The sequence below is a fragment of the Papio anubis genome, chromosome 13 (assembly GCF_008728515.1).
Source record: "Papio anubis isolate 15944 chromosome 13, Panubis1.0, whole genome shotgun sequence".
Classification (NCBI taxonomy): Eukaryota; Metazoa; Chordata; class Mammalia; order Primates; family Cercopithecidae; genus Papio; species Papio anubis.
This window is the reverse complement of record NC_044988.1, coordinates 29,928,895-29,945,927: the sequence shown is the minus strand read 5'-3', so window position 1 is coordinate 29,945,927 and position 17,033 is coordinate 29,928,895. Positions and strand designations below refer to the sequence as shown.

Sequence of the window (17,033 nt, the reverse complement as noted above, 5' to 3'; positions counted from 1 at the left end):
GGCTGCTCTCAAACTCCTGATCTCAGGTGATCCACCTACCTCGGCCTCCCAAAGTGCTGGGATTACAGGCATGAGCCACCATGCCAAGCCTCTTTTTTCGGATTATACTGAGGACCAAAAATACCTGCACTAGCCCACAAATAAATTGCTTTACAGATAATTCCATTTTGCTGGCCATCATAAAGAGGTCAATGATAATGATTTATAGGCAAAATCAAGCTGTAAGGATGCCGTATCAGTGAGGTTTTGTTCAGTTTGGGTGGTTCAACCTGAAGTAATATCTGAGGACAGGCTTTGTAGCATCTTGGCTTAGGTGCTGTGGTACATTATCATTATTGCTTGTTAAATGTGGGTAAACTTTTGCAATGAAGATGCCTTTAAAATACATTTGTCCTAGATAGGTCCAGACATCAGCACTTCATTGCTACATAAAATGTCCTGGACATGTCTTTAGAATCAGGGGGCAAACCACTTTCTCCTCCATGCCCTTTCTTCCTTATATAAACATTAATGTTTAAATATAACCTTAACAAGAAACCATATTAATTTTTTTTTTTTTTTTTGAGACAAGGTCTGGCTCTGTGGCCCAGGCTAGAGTACAGTGGTACAATCTCTGCTCACTGCAACTTCCGCCTCCCCAGCTCAAGCCATCCTCCCACCTCAGCCTCCCAAGTCGCTGGGACTACAGGTACATGCCACCACACCTGGCTAATTTTTGTATTTTTTGTAGAGACAGGGTTTTGCCATGTTGCCCAGGCTGGTCTCAAACTCGTGAGCTCAAGCGATCTGCCTGCCTCAGCCTCCCAAAGTGCTGGGATTATAGGCATGAGCAACCATGCCTGGCCCATATTTACTTTTAAACACTCTAGTATGTAACTATGTCAATTAAATACATACTAGTCCAACTAGTACAGGGAATTTTTTCCCCTCAAAGGTTTTTCATGTCAAAAGTGCCCAATGGAAATAAAAATGAGAAGGCTCTTTTGTTTTAAATATTTCCCTTCCCATGGGAACCCATTCAAGGGTGGGGAGCATCTCAGGCTGAGAGAACTTGCCCTTCTCCCTCCCAGGACCAAAGTCTTATTCCTGCACTGGGAGCTCTCTCTGCATCCTTGTCATGTAGAGGCTTTTATTTATTTGCTTATTTACTTTCCCTTCCACATTCATAAGTTTATTGTCTGACCTAAGCAGTCATCTTACCTTTCAAGCACTTTGAAAAATGGAAACAGTAAGTCAGAGAAGCGGTTGTTTGAAAATTCTAAAAAAAATCTGAGCAAGAAGTTTGTCATACACAGCACTTCAAGAATGTTTTTAAAATCAAAGAAAAAAGCCCTGGTTTTCAATGTTTGCCTCAAACCAGAATGCCATGTTCTCCAAGTAAGAATGAAGGAATGCATGTCTATATTCTGAATGCAAAGCTACTCAATTTAATGAATAGAAGCAATAGTTTTCATGGACTGCGTACTTCCTATGGCAGGTACTGGGCTAAGCACTTTCCTTGCTTCCCACACTCAACTGTACATTGTTGGGAGTTTTCCATTTTTACTTTGTTTTCAATGGGATTCTCCACAAAAAATACCTGCTTATCTTGGACTCATTGGTAGGTAACTTGGACAATACATGGAACGCACATTCTCTTACACAGAGTAGGCACTCAATAAGTATCTGTTGGATAAACGGATGGATGAAGAGAATTAACTAACTCCATTCTTGAACAAATTATCTGTCTTTCTTAATGTAGCCCTAAAACTCTGCCATTTATATTTCTCAGGAATGTCTCATTTAATTGATAATTTGATTCCTAACCCATGCATTAGTAAGTCATTTTTACATCAAGTTTCTATTTTTAGAGATCCTCTTTCCACAAGTAGAAATGACATAAACCAAGTTCGTCTTCTTAGTTTATTTTTCTTCTAGAGTCCTTAGCATGCTACATTAACCTGACAAAGCTTAATCTTGTGTTCGTTTCACAATACATTTCATGCAGTTCACAGCTGTGATTGGTTTTACATTGACATTACACATGTTTCGATTCAGCCATGTGAAAAGAGTAATTCTTAATGGGGTTTGTCTCTGAAAACTGTCCAAGCTTAAATAAGCACATGAGCAGTTCACTCTATTCTTAAGTGCATCTCTCTTTAAAATGCAAGGATTTTTAGCATAAGAATATAATGTCCCTGTTTATAGTCCATTTGCAACAGAACCACTTCCTTTAGGTTTCACATATCCTGAGGAATCCACTTTTACAAAATTGCATTCAAGTATATTATTTCATTTAACATTCCAGGTTGGGTTTAGGTGCAAGGCTGACCTTCAGCTTTATATCCCCAAATAAATCTTCCATGGACCCAGCCTTCCCAAGACTATTCTTAACATTAGACTCTCTTTTACAATAAACATTCAGCACTAAAGCCACCGAGCAGAGCTATTTGGCATTTTCCAGTGAAGTGCAAGAAGTTAAATAAGTTACGTTTTTATTGCTAATGTATAGAATCAAGCACAGTCACTTTGTCAAACAGAAGGAAAGGGCATACACAAGATGTGGCCTCTCCTCAGATGCCTCAGGGACAAAACGCACAGAAAATGTCCCCTGACCGCCACCCATCCAGCATCACTTTAAGATGATGTATTGAGTATTCTAGAGTCTGAGGAGTCAGACCTCTCATCATAGTCGTCCTCGGTGTAAATGGACTGCTTTGACACAATTGGACACCCATCATCAGGGATGGAAATCCGAGGGTCTTCCGTGGCACGGGCAGGAAGGACGGGCGAGCTTCTGAAGACGCTGGTAGAGTTACTGGGGAAAGGACTGACGTACTGGGACCTCAGCTGATACTGCTGCTGCAGCGTCATGGTGTTCCACAGGGTGACATCATTGGGCAAAAAGGGGCTCGACTGGTTTCTCGCCAAAGTATTCCTCAGCATCAGCGGGTACCGGGGTGGCTGGGGGAAAGGGTGCTGCAGAGGCACAGCCAAGGGATTGGGGACAACATTACTAGAGTCGGCAGAAAACCTCAAGGTGTCTGGGACTCGAAAGGCTGATCCCACAGACCATTTGGAAGACGAGATGGGGTAGGAGCTCAAGGTATGTTCAAAGATGTGCCCGTTGGAGGGCAACACTAGACTCTCGGGTTCTGCGGAAGTTCGCTCTGCTCCCGTGACTGAGGATCGGCTGGACAGAAGGACTTCCACGGCGCTCACCAGGTCCCCGCCACAGCCCTTGAGGATGAGCTCAAGCACCGTTGGCTTCTGGTTGGGGAATATCTTTTTTAACACTTCAAGCGGCGGTCTGTTGGCTTTCAAGCTGAAGGGCAGAGAAACAGTCCCCGAGGGGCCCTCAATCAGGAGGTGATTCTGCTCCGCGTGATACTTGGGGCTGTCCGGGCGGCTCTCAGGGTTGCCTCCGTCTTTCTGGACAGCGTACCCCCCTTCATCCACGGACACTATCTCAGGGCTCTCAGGGGTGAAGCAGCCCTTACTCTTTGCCACATCTGGGGAACTCCTCTGGTCAGTGTCTTTGTCACTAAAGACCTCTGTATTGTCTGCCGGGTTGCCGTCTCCAAGCCGTTCTTCAGTCAAATCTGAAAAACAGAACAGCTGCGTTAATCTTTTCCTGGTGTGCATAAAGAGGAACAGATGTGCTCAGAAGAGACCTGTACACGCGCTTTTTGGAAGAGCAAATGCACCTCAGTGGGTCATAATATACTATAAGCCTTTTTAATTCAGACTGTATCACTGGCAAATGAAACAAAAACCCTGTAAATAAAGATCTAGAAATCAGAGTGGCTTCCTAGAATGCTTTGTGCAAGGAAGTTTGCCTTCAACATAGAATGGCTACATGAACCTATAACCATCGAAAATGTGGCTTTCATAGCAGTAACAATCTCAATAGAGAGCTTTGCGGGGAGACAGGGGGGGACTCCTAGAAGAGCAAAGCTCAGGGAGAAACAGGAAAATGAGCTCAGCTTGTCTTCCAGCTCCTCTTCTGCAAATAAGGTCCCCAGCTGTAATCTAGGGACAGCACCATCCAGATACCCACAGGGAATTTTAATATCTTAAATCTATTTTCCCATAGGTTGATTTTGTGTTAAATATGTCTTATGAACCAATCAGTATGTTTCATCAGGTTACCACGTACAATTGCTAGCTAATTCAACTGCTGAAGTGAAAGATACCTCTATCCATTGAAATCTTTCATAAGAAGCCACTTGAGGGATTGGCAAACTTGCTTGCCAATAACTTGGACTAGAAAGCAAATGAAACCAGCTATGACTTCTGGGTGGCAGGATAAGTTGCTGGAGAGGAAAAAAGGAAGTGGCTAGAAAGGGTTTGTGAAACTGCATGGGAGCATTATCCATCAATGAAACAACGCTTCACACTGCACCGCCACGGGGGACACCAGGCAGATACCTGTGCGTGAACTGTTTTGCTGGTTAACGTTCATGGAAAGGACTTGAAGATACTTTTTAAACCAGTGAAATTTGAAGATACCTTTTTGTATCATATGAAAAGAAGGAGGGATAAAAAGCTTCCCAAATAAAGCAGAGACTTGCTATAAAGTAAACCAGTAGCAAATTTACCATTTTGACCTACGGACATTTTTACTTAACGGCTGATGATATTGCCAGGCTAAGCACACAGAAAAGAATGAGTCAGAGTGGTTTGCTTTGCAGTAGTAAATTCTAACAGGCCGTTATAATAAAGAAACATATTTTTTAGTGGCAAGCTATTTGCAAATAAGAGTTTTATCCTTTTTTGAAACACACACTGGCTGTGGCTACTCAAAGCCAGGGTAACTGATCGAAAGATGAAAATTCGTAAGGAGCCGGTTGTTGAATTGTAAACAATTGCTTTGCCTGTGGTTTCTGGCGCCCTGCCTGAATGGCCTCATTGTTGCCTTCTCTGTGGGTACACCTGATTATGTACAGATAGCCAGCTGGTGAAATTTCATCAAAGCACCTTCTAGAAACCATCTTGTCCTACACTTGTTGTTTATTTTGAAAGCCTTAAAGGCCTACTTATTAACATTCTTCTAATACAGGATGTATCTTAAGTGTAACCAAAAACCAAAACTTTGTGAAATTTCATCAAAGCACCTTCTAGAAACCATCTTCTCCTACACTTGTTGTTTATTTTAAAAGCCTTAAAGGCCTACTTATTAACATTCTTCTAATACAGGAAGTATCTCAGGTGTAACCAAAAACCAAAACTTTGCCCTTTAACAAAGCAATAAATATGTGGCAAACATAAGTAAATACATTTTAAAACACTCTTAAATTACCTCAGTGCAAGTATCAACATAAATCTGATAGGAATTCATACTTATCCCAAATTTGCATTTTAATTAAACTGCTTCTTTTTTTAACACAAAATATAAGGTTTCCAATGAGAGGTTCATTTGTGTCACATACATATGAAGCCATCTTCTCTCCTACAGCTTCTTAGGATGGGGGACACAGCTTTTACCTCTTGAGTTAATGTGGTATTTGAACTCATGTCCTTGATCCGAAAGAGGAAAACAGCAACAAAAAGGCTTCTATAGATTTACTTTATAATCAGCTAGATCTATTTAAACTTTCCTGACTCATGACCCATACATACTTCTTGGCTATTACTCTATTATTAAACATTTGAAAATTATTAAACACTTGAAAAGTGATGTATATTAATATACTATCACTTTTAGAAATTGGAAAAACAAGTGAAATACTCTCCCCATGTAAATATGGACATAAAATACTTCCTTAAAATACTATGTACTTCTAAACAGTTTCCTTATTTTTTTAACTTTAGCCTAATTATTATTATCAGCACCAAGTATTTATATTTCTGCAAGATACTGGGAGAAACAGAATAAAGGATGAAAAACACCAAGAAGTGTAAGACCCACGCCCAACTTATGGACCTTATCTTCCAGCTGGGGAAGTAAGACACACATGCGGGAGAAAAAGCAAACAGGGCCTGGCAGCATTTGCTAAGCCTCAAATATGACACACATCGTATACCAATGTTCACAGCAGTAACATTCACAATAGCCGAAAGGTGAAAGCAACCCAAATGTCCATCAATGCATGAATGTATAAAACGTGGTGTACACACACACACACACACACACACACAGTGGGATATTATTCAGCCTCAGAAATGGAATTCTGAAACATGTTATAACATGGATGAACCTTGAGAACATTAGGCTAAGTGAAATAAGTCAGACACAAAAGGACAAATACTGTATGACTCTACTTATATTCGATCCCAAGAATAGGGAAATTCAGAGAGAAAGTAGTATGGTGGTCACCAGGGGCTGGGAGGAAAAGGGAATGGGGAGTTATTGTTTCATGGGTATGGAGTTTCCATCTGTAATGATGAAAAGGTTCTGAAGATGGATGATGGTGATGGTTGCACATTTTGAATAAACTTAATGCCACTGAATTGTACCCCTAAAAATGGTTAAAATTGTAAATTTTGTTATGTATACCACAATTAAAAAAAAGAAAAAAAATATGCCACACAGTGTCATAGTAATATAGAGAATGAGGAGATTTCTTTAAGCAAGAAAAACAATTAGTCCTTCCTGGGAATAAAGGGTACATATGCACAAATGGAAAGCTCAAAGCTCAACTTTTTCTGAGACAGAGTCTCACTCTGTCACCCAGGCTGGAGTGCAATAGTGGTCTCGGCTCACTACAACCTCTGCCTCCTGGGTTCAAGTGATTCTCCTGCCTCAGCCTTCCGAGTAGCTGGGACTACAGGTGTGTGCCACCATACCTGGCTAACTTTTCTATTTTTAGTACAGACAGGGTTTCACTATGTTGACCAGGCTGGTCTCGAACTCCTGACCTCGTGATCCACTCACTTCAGCCTCCCAAAGTGCTGGGATTACAGGAGTGAGCCACCATGCCCGGCCAGCTCAACTATTTTTAAAAGAAATATGTGAACCAAATAGCTCTGTGTTTTTAAAGGTACATCCCCCTTCCCCCACCCACCCCACTCTGGATAAGTTTCAAACACTGAAAACATATTAGGAAGTTTTTTCTCAGGTCTGTCAACCAAAATGACTCTTCCACAGTACACTTCAGGCTTCAGAAAAAAAGTGGATCAAACAGCAGAAGGCTAACTGAAAGGGGAATTAGGGAATGAGGTTCTCACTAACCTAATGACTCTACCATTACAAAAATGGAGTCTTTTTATTTTCAACGTAGCAACAGATATACTGTCCCAATCAACTGAATACTTGATACCAGGATTACAAGTCTGACAATACAAAATTCCACTCGTGTACCTATTTTCCTAAGTTCTGCGGAACAGACGGTAGTGGAATCTTATGTCAGTGCCAGCTTGTTCAGCAACTGTGAACTCTCAGACTGTGAAAGTCACTTTCTCATTTTGTTGTGTAACCCTTTGCCCCTGCTACTGGGACATGCTAGTGCATCATGCACTTCTGGTTACTTGTCAAGGAGTGGTGACAGATTACACTGAAGTCTCCACACTTTCTCCGCAGGTTTCTGTGCTGTCTGGCTATGGCCAAAATATGAGAAAAGCTAACAGGATGTCACAGGAATCAAATCTACAAATTCAGCGTAAACCAACCAACCACCTGAGCTCAGCACTGTTTATACTGTGTTCAAAGGAAAGACAAAGATGATGAAAGAACAACAAGCAGAGCACACCTGTGAGGCTTATGCACCTGAGCCACACACAAAGTCCTGCTAAGGAGTGCTGGATGAGCTGAATCCCCATCAACATCTAAGGCTGCTGGAGTTTCAAAACTAGGCAAAGGAAGACTAGCCTCTAACTTTGCATCAAGAATAGCTCCTCACCAAACAATAATTTCTTAAGGGCAGAATATAGAGTCCCTGCAATTTTGTGGCACTGTGGTCTCTAGTACTAGTTGTATTATTGCACCTAAACTAAATGTATTATAAATTATTCTATTATAAATACAGACTTTCACAGGTAATTATAGAGGGTAAGTTCTGAGCCCAGTGATAAAGTGTAATTTAATAACAGGTACTTCTTTACATCTCCAGATTTTTTCCTAAATAAACTTTACAAATCATTCTAGTTGGTTTAAAACATAAAGGCCTTTTTAGACATAGAACTGTGAAACTGCCAACTAACAAAATAAAATAGGAAATACTCCTGAAACACTTTACCTTCTTTCTTCTTGAAACTGAAACCCTAATTCCTAGAACATTAAGAGTGTATTTCAACTGATAGTACTTTTACCCCTAGTAGATGGGTATAGAAAGTCAAAACTATTAAACAGAGAAGAAATCAATTTTATCGAATATTACAAATATTACTGAAAGTGATACAATATGCTGCTTCTATTGCTAAACATGTAGATATTTTTTAAATCTCACCAAATATTCACTCTTCCATTTCACATTTCATGGGGTAGAAACACTTATAGCTATCCCTGAAATAAACTCTATACTAGGGTGAAGAGGTTTTTAAAAGAAGTAGATATTCAATTAAAAAGAAAAGTTTTTCTATAGATAACAATGCTACCAACTTCAAAATATATATGCCATAAGATGACTACAATACTTTTTTTTTTTTTTTTGCTACAAGACTTTTAACTAAGGAGAGAAAATAAACACTTATAAAAGTGCTTTCAATCTAAAATTACAGTTTGAAAATGTAACTTTCTTTAGGGGAGTTTTTCATATGAAAATGCAATTTAGTAAAAAAAAAAAAAAATGTATCATTTCAAATACTTTGAGGAAGTCTATCACATATGAGAAACAAATATTCTGCTCAAGATGCATAAAAGTGAAAAATCTGACCAGGCATGGTGGCTCACGCCTGTAATCCCAGTACTTTTGGAGGCCGAGGCGGGCGGATCTCGAGGTCAGGAGATCGAGACCATCCTCCCTAACACGGTGAAACCCCGTCTCTACTAAAAATACAAAAAAATTAGCCGAGCATGGTGGCACATGTCTGTAGTTCCAGCTACTTGGGAGGCTGAGGCAGGAGAATGGTGTGAACCCGGGAGGCAGAGCTTGCAGTGAGCCGAGATCATGCCACTGCACTCCAGCCTGGGTGACAGAATGAGACTCCGTCTTAAAAAAAAAAAAAAAAAAAGTGAAGATGTCATAGGTTGTATCCATTCTATCCAATTATATCTACAAAAACAAAATAGTTCTTACATACAGAATGAAAACACAGAAAAATTGGCAGAGAGGAATATTTCCTAGCTCAAAAGTCACTTTACTCCCCTATCCTTTTGAAATCATGTCATGCATTTTGAAACATAGATTGTCATATCCTCATCTGTTCACTTGAGCTGTGAGAAACACACCTCTAAATAACAGGTCCTTGATGGGAAGTTTTCAAAGCACACAAATCTTATAGCAGTGGCAAGGGAGGGAGCCAAGGTAGGATGGGACTTTTACAGGTGACCATTGCCTAGTCAGAATTCTAACCGTAGACAAACGTTTCACATTTTCTGTTACCTTTATCTCACACTAGAAGTGATGAATAAAAAAAAACCCAAAAAACAAAAAACTGAATAGTTGAAAATCTAAAGAACACCAGGGAATGATCTCAGTCTAAAAACTTTCCTTTTCTTCCTCGGGTGGGTTGCCGGGTTGGGGAGGGTTGTGAAAAGTTTAAAAAAAAGAGCCATGCTTTGCTTTTTAAAAAAATCATCAACAACACTGAATTAATAATGTATGAAGGAATCAGAGTGGTTCTTTGACACTATATTTTGGGGGAATATTGCTATAGACAGGACTGGGCTGAAGGAAGTATGGTTTGCAACTGTGGACCTCATATATTTTGTAAAAATTTAGTTTTGATCTCTTTCTTGACTCAGAAGGGAATATCTTCCAAGAAGCAGAGGGGAAATTACCTACAAATCTACATGTTTATTTGGTACCTTCCAAAATGCACCTGTCTACTCATCCATCTATTTAACAAATGCCCCTAAATGCCTTCCTATGCTCTCATGTACTGTCTTGGGTAAGATTATACAGAGGTGATCAAAGCACTGCCTCTTGACCACAGAGAAGCTTACAGTTTACTGACTAATCTTTTGCAAAATTCCAAGTAAGCTGCAGTTGGTTATATTTTACAGTGAAATACAGCAAATAACTCCAAGGATAGCAGCTGGGCAGACCATAGTGTCTTCACAGGAGGAAATATTGTTTTAAATGCTTACATACAAAGATTATGGGTGCTAGAGATATATACTAAACAAAGTAATAATCAGTGGGAAAAACGTGGAACACTAATTCCAGCTCTGTAAAATGTATGTCTGTCTAGTTGTAATCAAGTGATTGGAGATTTTATAAAGAAATGATGTGCTGAGTCTTAAGTTTTTCATAATTATTATTGTTATTTGGTACTTGATTGTACCTTTTATAGCTGTTTATACAATAAAATGTAAAAAAAAAAAAAAAAACCCATACCTAGTTATTTTACTTTCCCTTCTGAGAACAGTAGTATGCATTGCTCAGGCAAGGGGATTACTCACTAAGGCGATGTGGGATGTAACTGACACAATCACAAGGCGGTGGACCTGTGAGGACCAGCTGTCCTACCACTGCATCCTCCACCTCTGCCATGAGCACCCATGCACAAGCCATCAGAGCCACACAGGACTAGACAAGGGGGTCCAAGGTCCTGAGCAGCTAATGGCTAAGGGGCTGCAACAGGTTTAAAGGGGGAAGAAAGGAAAAAAGCAAGAGGCGAGGAAGAAAGGAAGAGAAAGAAAGAGGAGGAAGGCAGGCAGGCAAATGGCTTTTTACTGGGCTTAGTCCTCCTTCCTGTCAGGAAGAAGTGCAACATTTCCAGAAAGGGGCTCCGAGTCCTCCAGGGCCTTTGATTTATGAAGATTTATTCCTTTTCTCTCTGTAAAGCTGTTAGCAGAAAGTGCTGACTGGCTGCAGCAAAGAATTTCTCATCAATGCTCTTTGATTGTATTTTGCAAACAAAATGCCTGTTGCTTGGTAACATTTCACTTGAGCCTGACCTTCTCCGAAAGTTATTGCTATCAGATTCGATTTACACTGTCCTCCTGTGATTACTGTAATCTTTTAAACCCGGGAGTTCATCCATCAGAGAAAAAGAAAAGTTGGTTGTGTAAGTCGAGAGCACGGCTATCCTCCAGATTTATAACACCAAGGAGTGATTTGAAGGTGGGGAGAGGTTCTTTCCCAGATGGCAGTAGAACTCTGGTTCCTAGACGTGGAACACACTCTCGTTTTTCCTCCCAAACGGTTCCAGATCCACAGGATGGACCCCAGCACCTCCCTGACGCCAGTCCCAGGCAGCTCGGGCTCTGCAGAGAAAGAACTAGGAGATGAGCACAGGCGACCCCACCGCCAAGGGGCGCCCTGTGTGGTTACCAGGGCTGGGTGAGGAAGGCCTAGGCCTATCGTTGCCAGATAAAATAACAGCATGTCCAGTTAAGTGGGAACATCAAATAAACAATGACGGCTTTCTAGTAAAAGTGTGTCCCATGCAATACTGGCATCCTATTTTTTGTTTGCATGATTTTTGCAAAAGCTGGCAACTCACCTTGGGACTCCTGCCTTGGGAAGGACAGGGTAGTGAAGCTCAGGAAGAGCAGAGAGGAGCGGAGGCCCAAGAGCTGGACGAGGGAGAGGCAAGGGATGTGCCTGTCTCTGGGCGGTTCCTGAGCTGCCTAGTGAGCTGCTTCCTGACAGTGACCAAGGAAAGAGCCGGCAAAGAGCTGGGCTCAACTGCAGCTCCCACCCCCTGGTGCAAGGGGACGGCAGTCCAGTGCAGCCCCAGGGAGGCGCTGCCCCCTATCTTTGCCCCTACTTTGAGCCCACTGTGGCCAGGGTCCCAGTCCTGAGCCAGCTGCCGCAATCCTCCACAACACATACACACCATCTGCACTGCGTGCAAACCAGCCAGGCCAAGAGCTGGGAAGACCCATCCCCGGCAGCATCCCAGCTCCAAGAGCCAGCCCTGGGGTGGGGTTTGGAAGAGACCTTAGTGCCTGTATGCGTATTCCTTTTTATTTGGATGGGTTTTGTTTTTTAAAATGCAACTGAGTCAAGACCCTCACCCTCAAATCAAGCCATCTTAAAATGAGACCCTGTTTTTCAATTCACAGGTACACTTCATAAATGGTTTTCAAGTATTTCCTGCTTTTCATTTCCTCCTAGCCAACAGTCAGAGGGCTTCTCATCCTGGCCTGGACGAGTGTTCCGTAACAACCATTACACTTGCAGGTGCTTCTCTTTGGGGAAAAAAAAAATTTAAAAAAAGGAAGTGCACCTTGCAGGACCCAGTCAAGCTGGAGCAGAAAAGCTCAGAGGCAAGCATAAAGATGCTAGGAGGGGCAGGGCAAGAGGAAAAATAAAATAAAGGCAGTTTTCCAAAATCTCCTTACTTCTCCTCCTATAGTTATCTTGTTTGTTCCACCCCCATCCCCCAAGAAATAATCAGGAAAGAAGATCCTACTTTCCCATTTGATCCTGCTCTCTTATTCCTAACCAACTATGTTTTCGATTTCTTTTTCCTTTTAAGAGCATTTAAAAGAATGCGTGTACATATTCATTTTGATGGCAGATGGAGACCTAGGAAGAGTCTACAACCACAGATCTTTCTTCTCATCGCACCACAGTCTAAGGTGACCCAGGACACTCCCCTGGAGGAAAAGTTGGGGGTGGGGAAGGGAGCCACAACAAAAGAATGTAACTTTAGCTTTTCACCTTGGCAGTGACCCTTCCCTCAGCTCTTGAGCCCACGTCCTGAAAGGCTGGCTAGGCTGGTTGAAACTGCTGATTCAGATACACTAACAGTTGGAAGATCTTCATGCCTCCTATATTTTCATGGGGAGAAGGAGTGTGAGAAGAACGTAGAGGGAATTTAGGAGAAGAATAAATGAATTAAATAGTGTATGTATATATACATATATACACACATATATAGCTTAAATTACAATTTAAATTTAAACTATATATATAGCTTAAATTACAATTTAAATTTAAACTATATATATAGCTTTTAATAGCTATATACAGCTTGGTATATCTATATATAGATAGCTTAATATGTCTATAGATATATATAGCTTAATATATCTATATATAGATAGCTTAATATATCTATATATAGCTTAAATCAAAATGTTGGGCTCAATCAAAATCTAATAATTAATTCCAGGTCCATCATGATGGTAATCAAAGAGCAGGAGAAATCCACATTCAAAAAGAAAAAAGAATACTTCATAACTAGAAGTAAAAACCACTAGAATATGAAAATTCTCCTTAAAAACACCACACATTGAAAGGGATATTCAACATACTACACCATTAGATAAAATAACTCAATTTCTTCAAAGAATCTAAAGCAGAATTTGAGAAAAATTTCTTCCAGTTACAAAACTGAGTTTTGATGTGAATACGTCACTCCCTAAACTGGGTGGTTTTCCTCCAGTGATTCACAGCAAACATACTCTTCCTTAAGGCATGGTGCTTTTCTCAAAGATTTCTGGAGAGGAAAGACTCCATGTGCTTTTGTATACAAGAAAAAAAATCTCTCTCCACAGCTATGTACTAAAGAGGCCCTTTGTCCTGCAAAAGGCAAACCACATTTTAAAATCAAAGTTCACAAAGTAATAGATCTACACTGCCAGCAGATATCTAAAGATTTCTGATGGTCTGTATACTTAATGCACATGTGGACCTACCATCCCAATAGAGCTTTGCTTACTCTCTGCACTTAGTGAACTACTTATCCAGGAGTAGTTCTGATATGCTTCTAAATAAATATGGAATGCTGTACACAAATACATTATCAGAACAACTGCAAAAAGGGTATAATACCTATAGCAGCAGGCAGTCTCCGTGAGCAGTTTTCTTCAACTTAAACCCCAAATGGACTTTATCTCTACAAGCACTGTGTAGAATGGATCCACTTGTATGTTTGTCTTCCTAAACAATTATCTATTATTATCCCACCTTTCTCCCCACTCCCCATCAGAGTGGTGATTGACTTTTTTTAAAAAAATGGAATGATGGGGTGAAAGCAATTGAAAGAAGAAAACAAAAGTTGTGTACGTCAATGTACAAGGTATGGGGGGTGACCAGCTAGAAACTGAGCCCTTGGTCCCTGATGCCTCAGTCCCCCAAAGTCATCACTTTGACCTCTCCTTGTGATAAATCCTATTCTCCTTTGCAATTACTTGTTTTCAATTTGGAAGGCTCAGGCTATCCCTGAGTACTAAGTAGGAGTAAAACAGAGAGCACAGCTCTGGTTTGTCCAGTTGAAATCCGTTTCCTTTTTCTCTTCTCCCAAAGCATGTATCCTGCTGCCGCTGCCTACTCCGCCTTCCTGCCTGCCCTCACTCCTCCTCCTCCTCCTCCTGGGGTTGTGTTTTCAGTTTTGTGACTCTTTAGAAATCATGAACTTTAGCTATCCCAAAGAACACTGAAGAACACAGGATGTGAAAGGAATCTCCGTGGACAAAGACCACAGAACCCAATGCCCTATCACAGGAATGCTGCTGGGCAGGTGGCCACTGCAAAATGCTACCTCTGATATTAACTCCGGCCTCTGCCCTAGTCCTGGGGGAAACGGAACCAGAAAAGCTGGAAACGGAAAAAATTAAGAAAATATATTGGTACAAATCCACTTCTAGAGCTGAGACCAAACTCTTCCTAGTTATTTATTCAAACCAATGGGAGGAAAAAAAAAAAAAAACAACCTTTTTCTCCTCCCTCCCCTTCGTCTGTGGCAACTCCATAAATATAAAAAAGATGAGAGACAAAAGAGAGACAACTGGCGAGCATTCCTGAGAAATGTTTATATGCTAACTTGGATTAAATATCCACAAAATCCAAGTTCAGCAAACTCTCTTCAGGCTTTAAAATTCCCAGCTCTACTCTCACCCAGGCTGTTCTCAGAGCTTCAGGCCTGGAAAGCGTTGCTGAAAGGGCAGCAGAACCCCACCTGCCAGTCACCCGTGGACTCACCACGAAACAGGTGAGTCCACCTCACTTCCTCAGCTCCACAGGATCCAGACAAAGCACTCCTGGGCTCCTGAAAGCCTTTCTCCAGAAGCTAGGGGTACTGTCTTTAGGGAGTTGGCAGGTCAGTGTAGGTACCAGTTTTGCCAAGGTACTACCTGCAGGAGGGCTCTGGACCTTCCCACTCCTAATTCCAGCATGCCCCCTTCCGGGAGAAGGTGGGCTGTGTTCCTTTGTACACTTGCCCCAGTTAAGGAGAAACACCAAACACATGTCTACTTTATTCCAAGGGCCATCAAAAGAGCTCTTGCGCTGGGCAGAACCGCAAGCCAGAAATTCCCCAGGAAGAGAGAAACTGAGAGACTCAACTCAGGCCTGCCAAGCTCAGGAGGCCTGGATGGAAACGGATGGGTGGTGGGGGATCAGATTTTGTTTTTTTTTTTATTTCTTTAAACCATGAAGAGAGCTGAGAGCGGCCTGGGGAACACTGTTAAAGGATCTAGGAGGTTCTGCAAAGGAGTGAATTCTGGGCGCACCAGATTCTTGGTCCCATTATCAGCTCAGGAGCCTTTCGGGACCTTTTTACTATCATTGCTAAATGGAACTTATTTCACCAGTTACAAGAGTCTGGAGGCCACGGAGCAAAGCTAGAAAGGCCAGGGTTCTGAGAGCTGTATACTTGTCCTCACTCAAATTTTCCTGGGCCCTGGGCCGGGCCAGGCAGGCGGAAAAGCACAACCAGCTAGGAGTGTTGGGCTTTGGCGCCTTCCCTACACCTACCTACCCATTCCAACTCCCGAATGGCGAGGACCTCTAAAGCCTGCAGCCAGGAAAACCCTACCCCCCCGTGGTAAGTGTGAGCGCCTGGGTTTTAATTTGGTCCTGTCTCAACTCCGTTGTCTCCCTGCTCAATCTGACACGTTCCGAGCCCTTTAATCTGGGAAGGCACCTGGCGATCGTGACGCACAGTCCCGTCGTTTGGCTCCCCGGAGGCGCCTTCCCTGCGGGCGCGAGTGCTACTCGCTCTGGGTCCAGACTCAGCCGGCTTCTCCCGGGAGAGGAAGCCCCGGCCTGGCGGAGAGTGGAAAGGAAAGCCCCGCGAGGCCCACTTCCCAAAACTTTGCCTCCAGGCCTCCAAGTGGAGCTGCAGCAGACACTCCGAAGTTCGCCCACGCGCCCCGCCAAACTCCCGCACCTCACACACTCTTACCTGGCTTGGCGAGCTGCGCCTGCAGAGCCCCGGGTTGCGGCTCGGCGGTCCAGCGCAGCGTGGCGGCCGCGGCCAACTCGGCAGCAGGGCGCGGCGGCTGCGGCTGAGACGGCTGAGAGGCCGGCGGCGGCTGCGGGGCGGCGGCGGCGTCCCCAGGCGGCGGGGGCCCTGGGAGAGCGCGCAGCGAGTCTGGGATGAGGCTCTCCAGGCTCTCGTTGGCCTGCTGCCGGCGCAGCGCCACCTGCGCAGCCATGACCCGCTGCCGCTCGATGATGAGGATGCACTTCTCGCAGGTGCAGTCCTTGAAGCGGCAGTAACGCTTGTGGCCCTTGAGCCAGGACAGTACGCCGTGGTTGCGGCAGCGCGCGCACTTGGGCGTGCGCTGCAGGGGCGCCCGCGGCGGCTGCGACACCGGGCCGCCCATGTACAGGTAGGGGGAGCCGTAGCCGTTCATGCCCCGGGCTCCCGGATGAGTTGGCGGGCTGGCGGCGGGAGCGGGCCAGGGACCGCTGGACGGCGGGGCTGCGAGGCCCGCTTAGGGGCGGCCTCCGGGAGGCGCGGCCCTTGATCCCGCTGCCCCGGTGGTCGTGTGTGCTCCGGGGCGACTGGAGGTGCAGCAGCCGTCTCTCCAGCTCCCTTCGCGCTCACAGCTCGGTCTCCCAGCTCACGCCCAGCCAACCCCGACGCGGGCCGCTGCCTTGGGCGCGCAGCCGGGTCGGCACGTCCTTCTTAGCGGAAGCGCTGCGGCGGCTGCAAAGAGCCGGCAAGAGCTCTGATTAAGGTCTGAGCCAGCTCTTCTGCAGCTCTCTCGCGCGCTGGCGGGACCCAACACCTCCTCCGCCGCCCTCCCCCAACCCCTCCTCCTTCCT

The 17,033-nt window shown here is 43.6% G+C and overlaps 1 protein-coding gene across 1 annotated transcript; it reads right to left on the bottom strand.

Annotated features, from left to right (window-relative positions):
• Nucleotides 1–1,888: 1,888 nt before the first annotated feature.
• DMRT3 (doublesex and mab-3 related transcription factor 3) lies at nt 1,889–17,033 on the bottom strand. The gene is made up of 2 exons (XM_021927522.2): nt 16,165–17,033; nt 1,889–3,581 (listed from the first exon to the last, which is right to left on the bottom strand). The coding sequence occupies exons 1-2, from the start codon at nt 16,616–16,618 to the stop codon at nt 2,617–2,619; spliced, it is 1,419 nt and encodes a 472-aa protein (XP_021783214.2). The 5' UTR covers nt 16,619–17,033; the 3' UTR covers nt 1,889–2,616.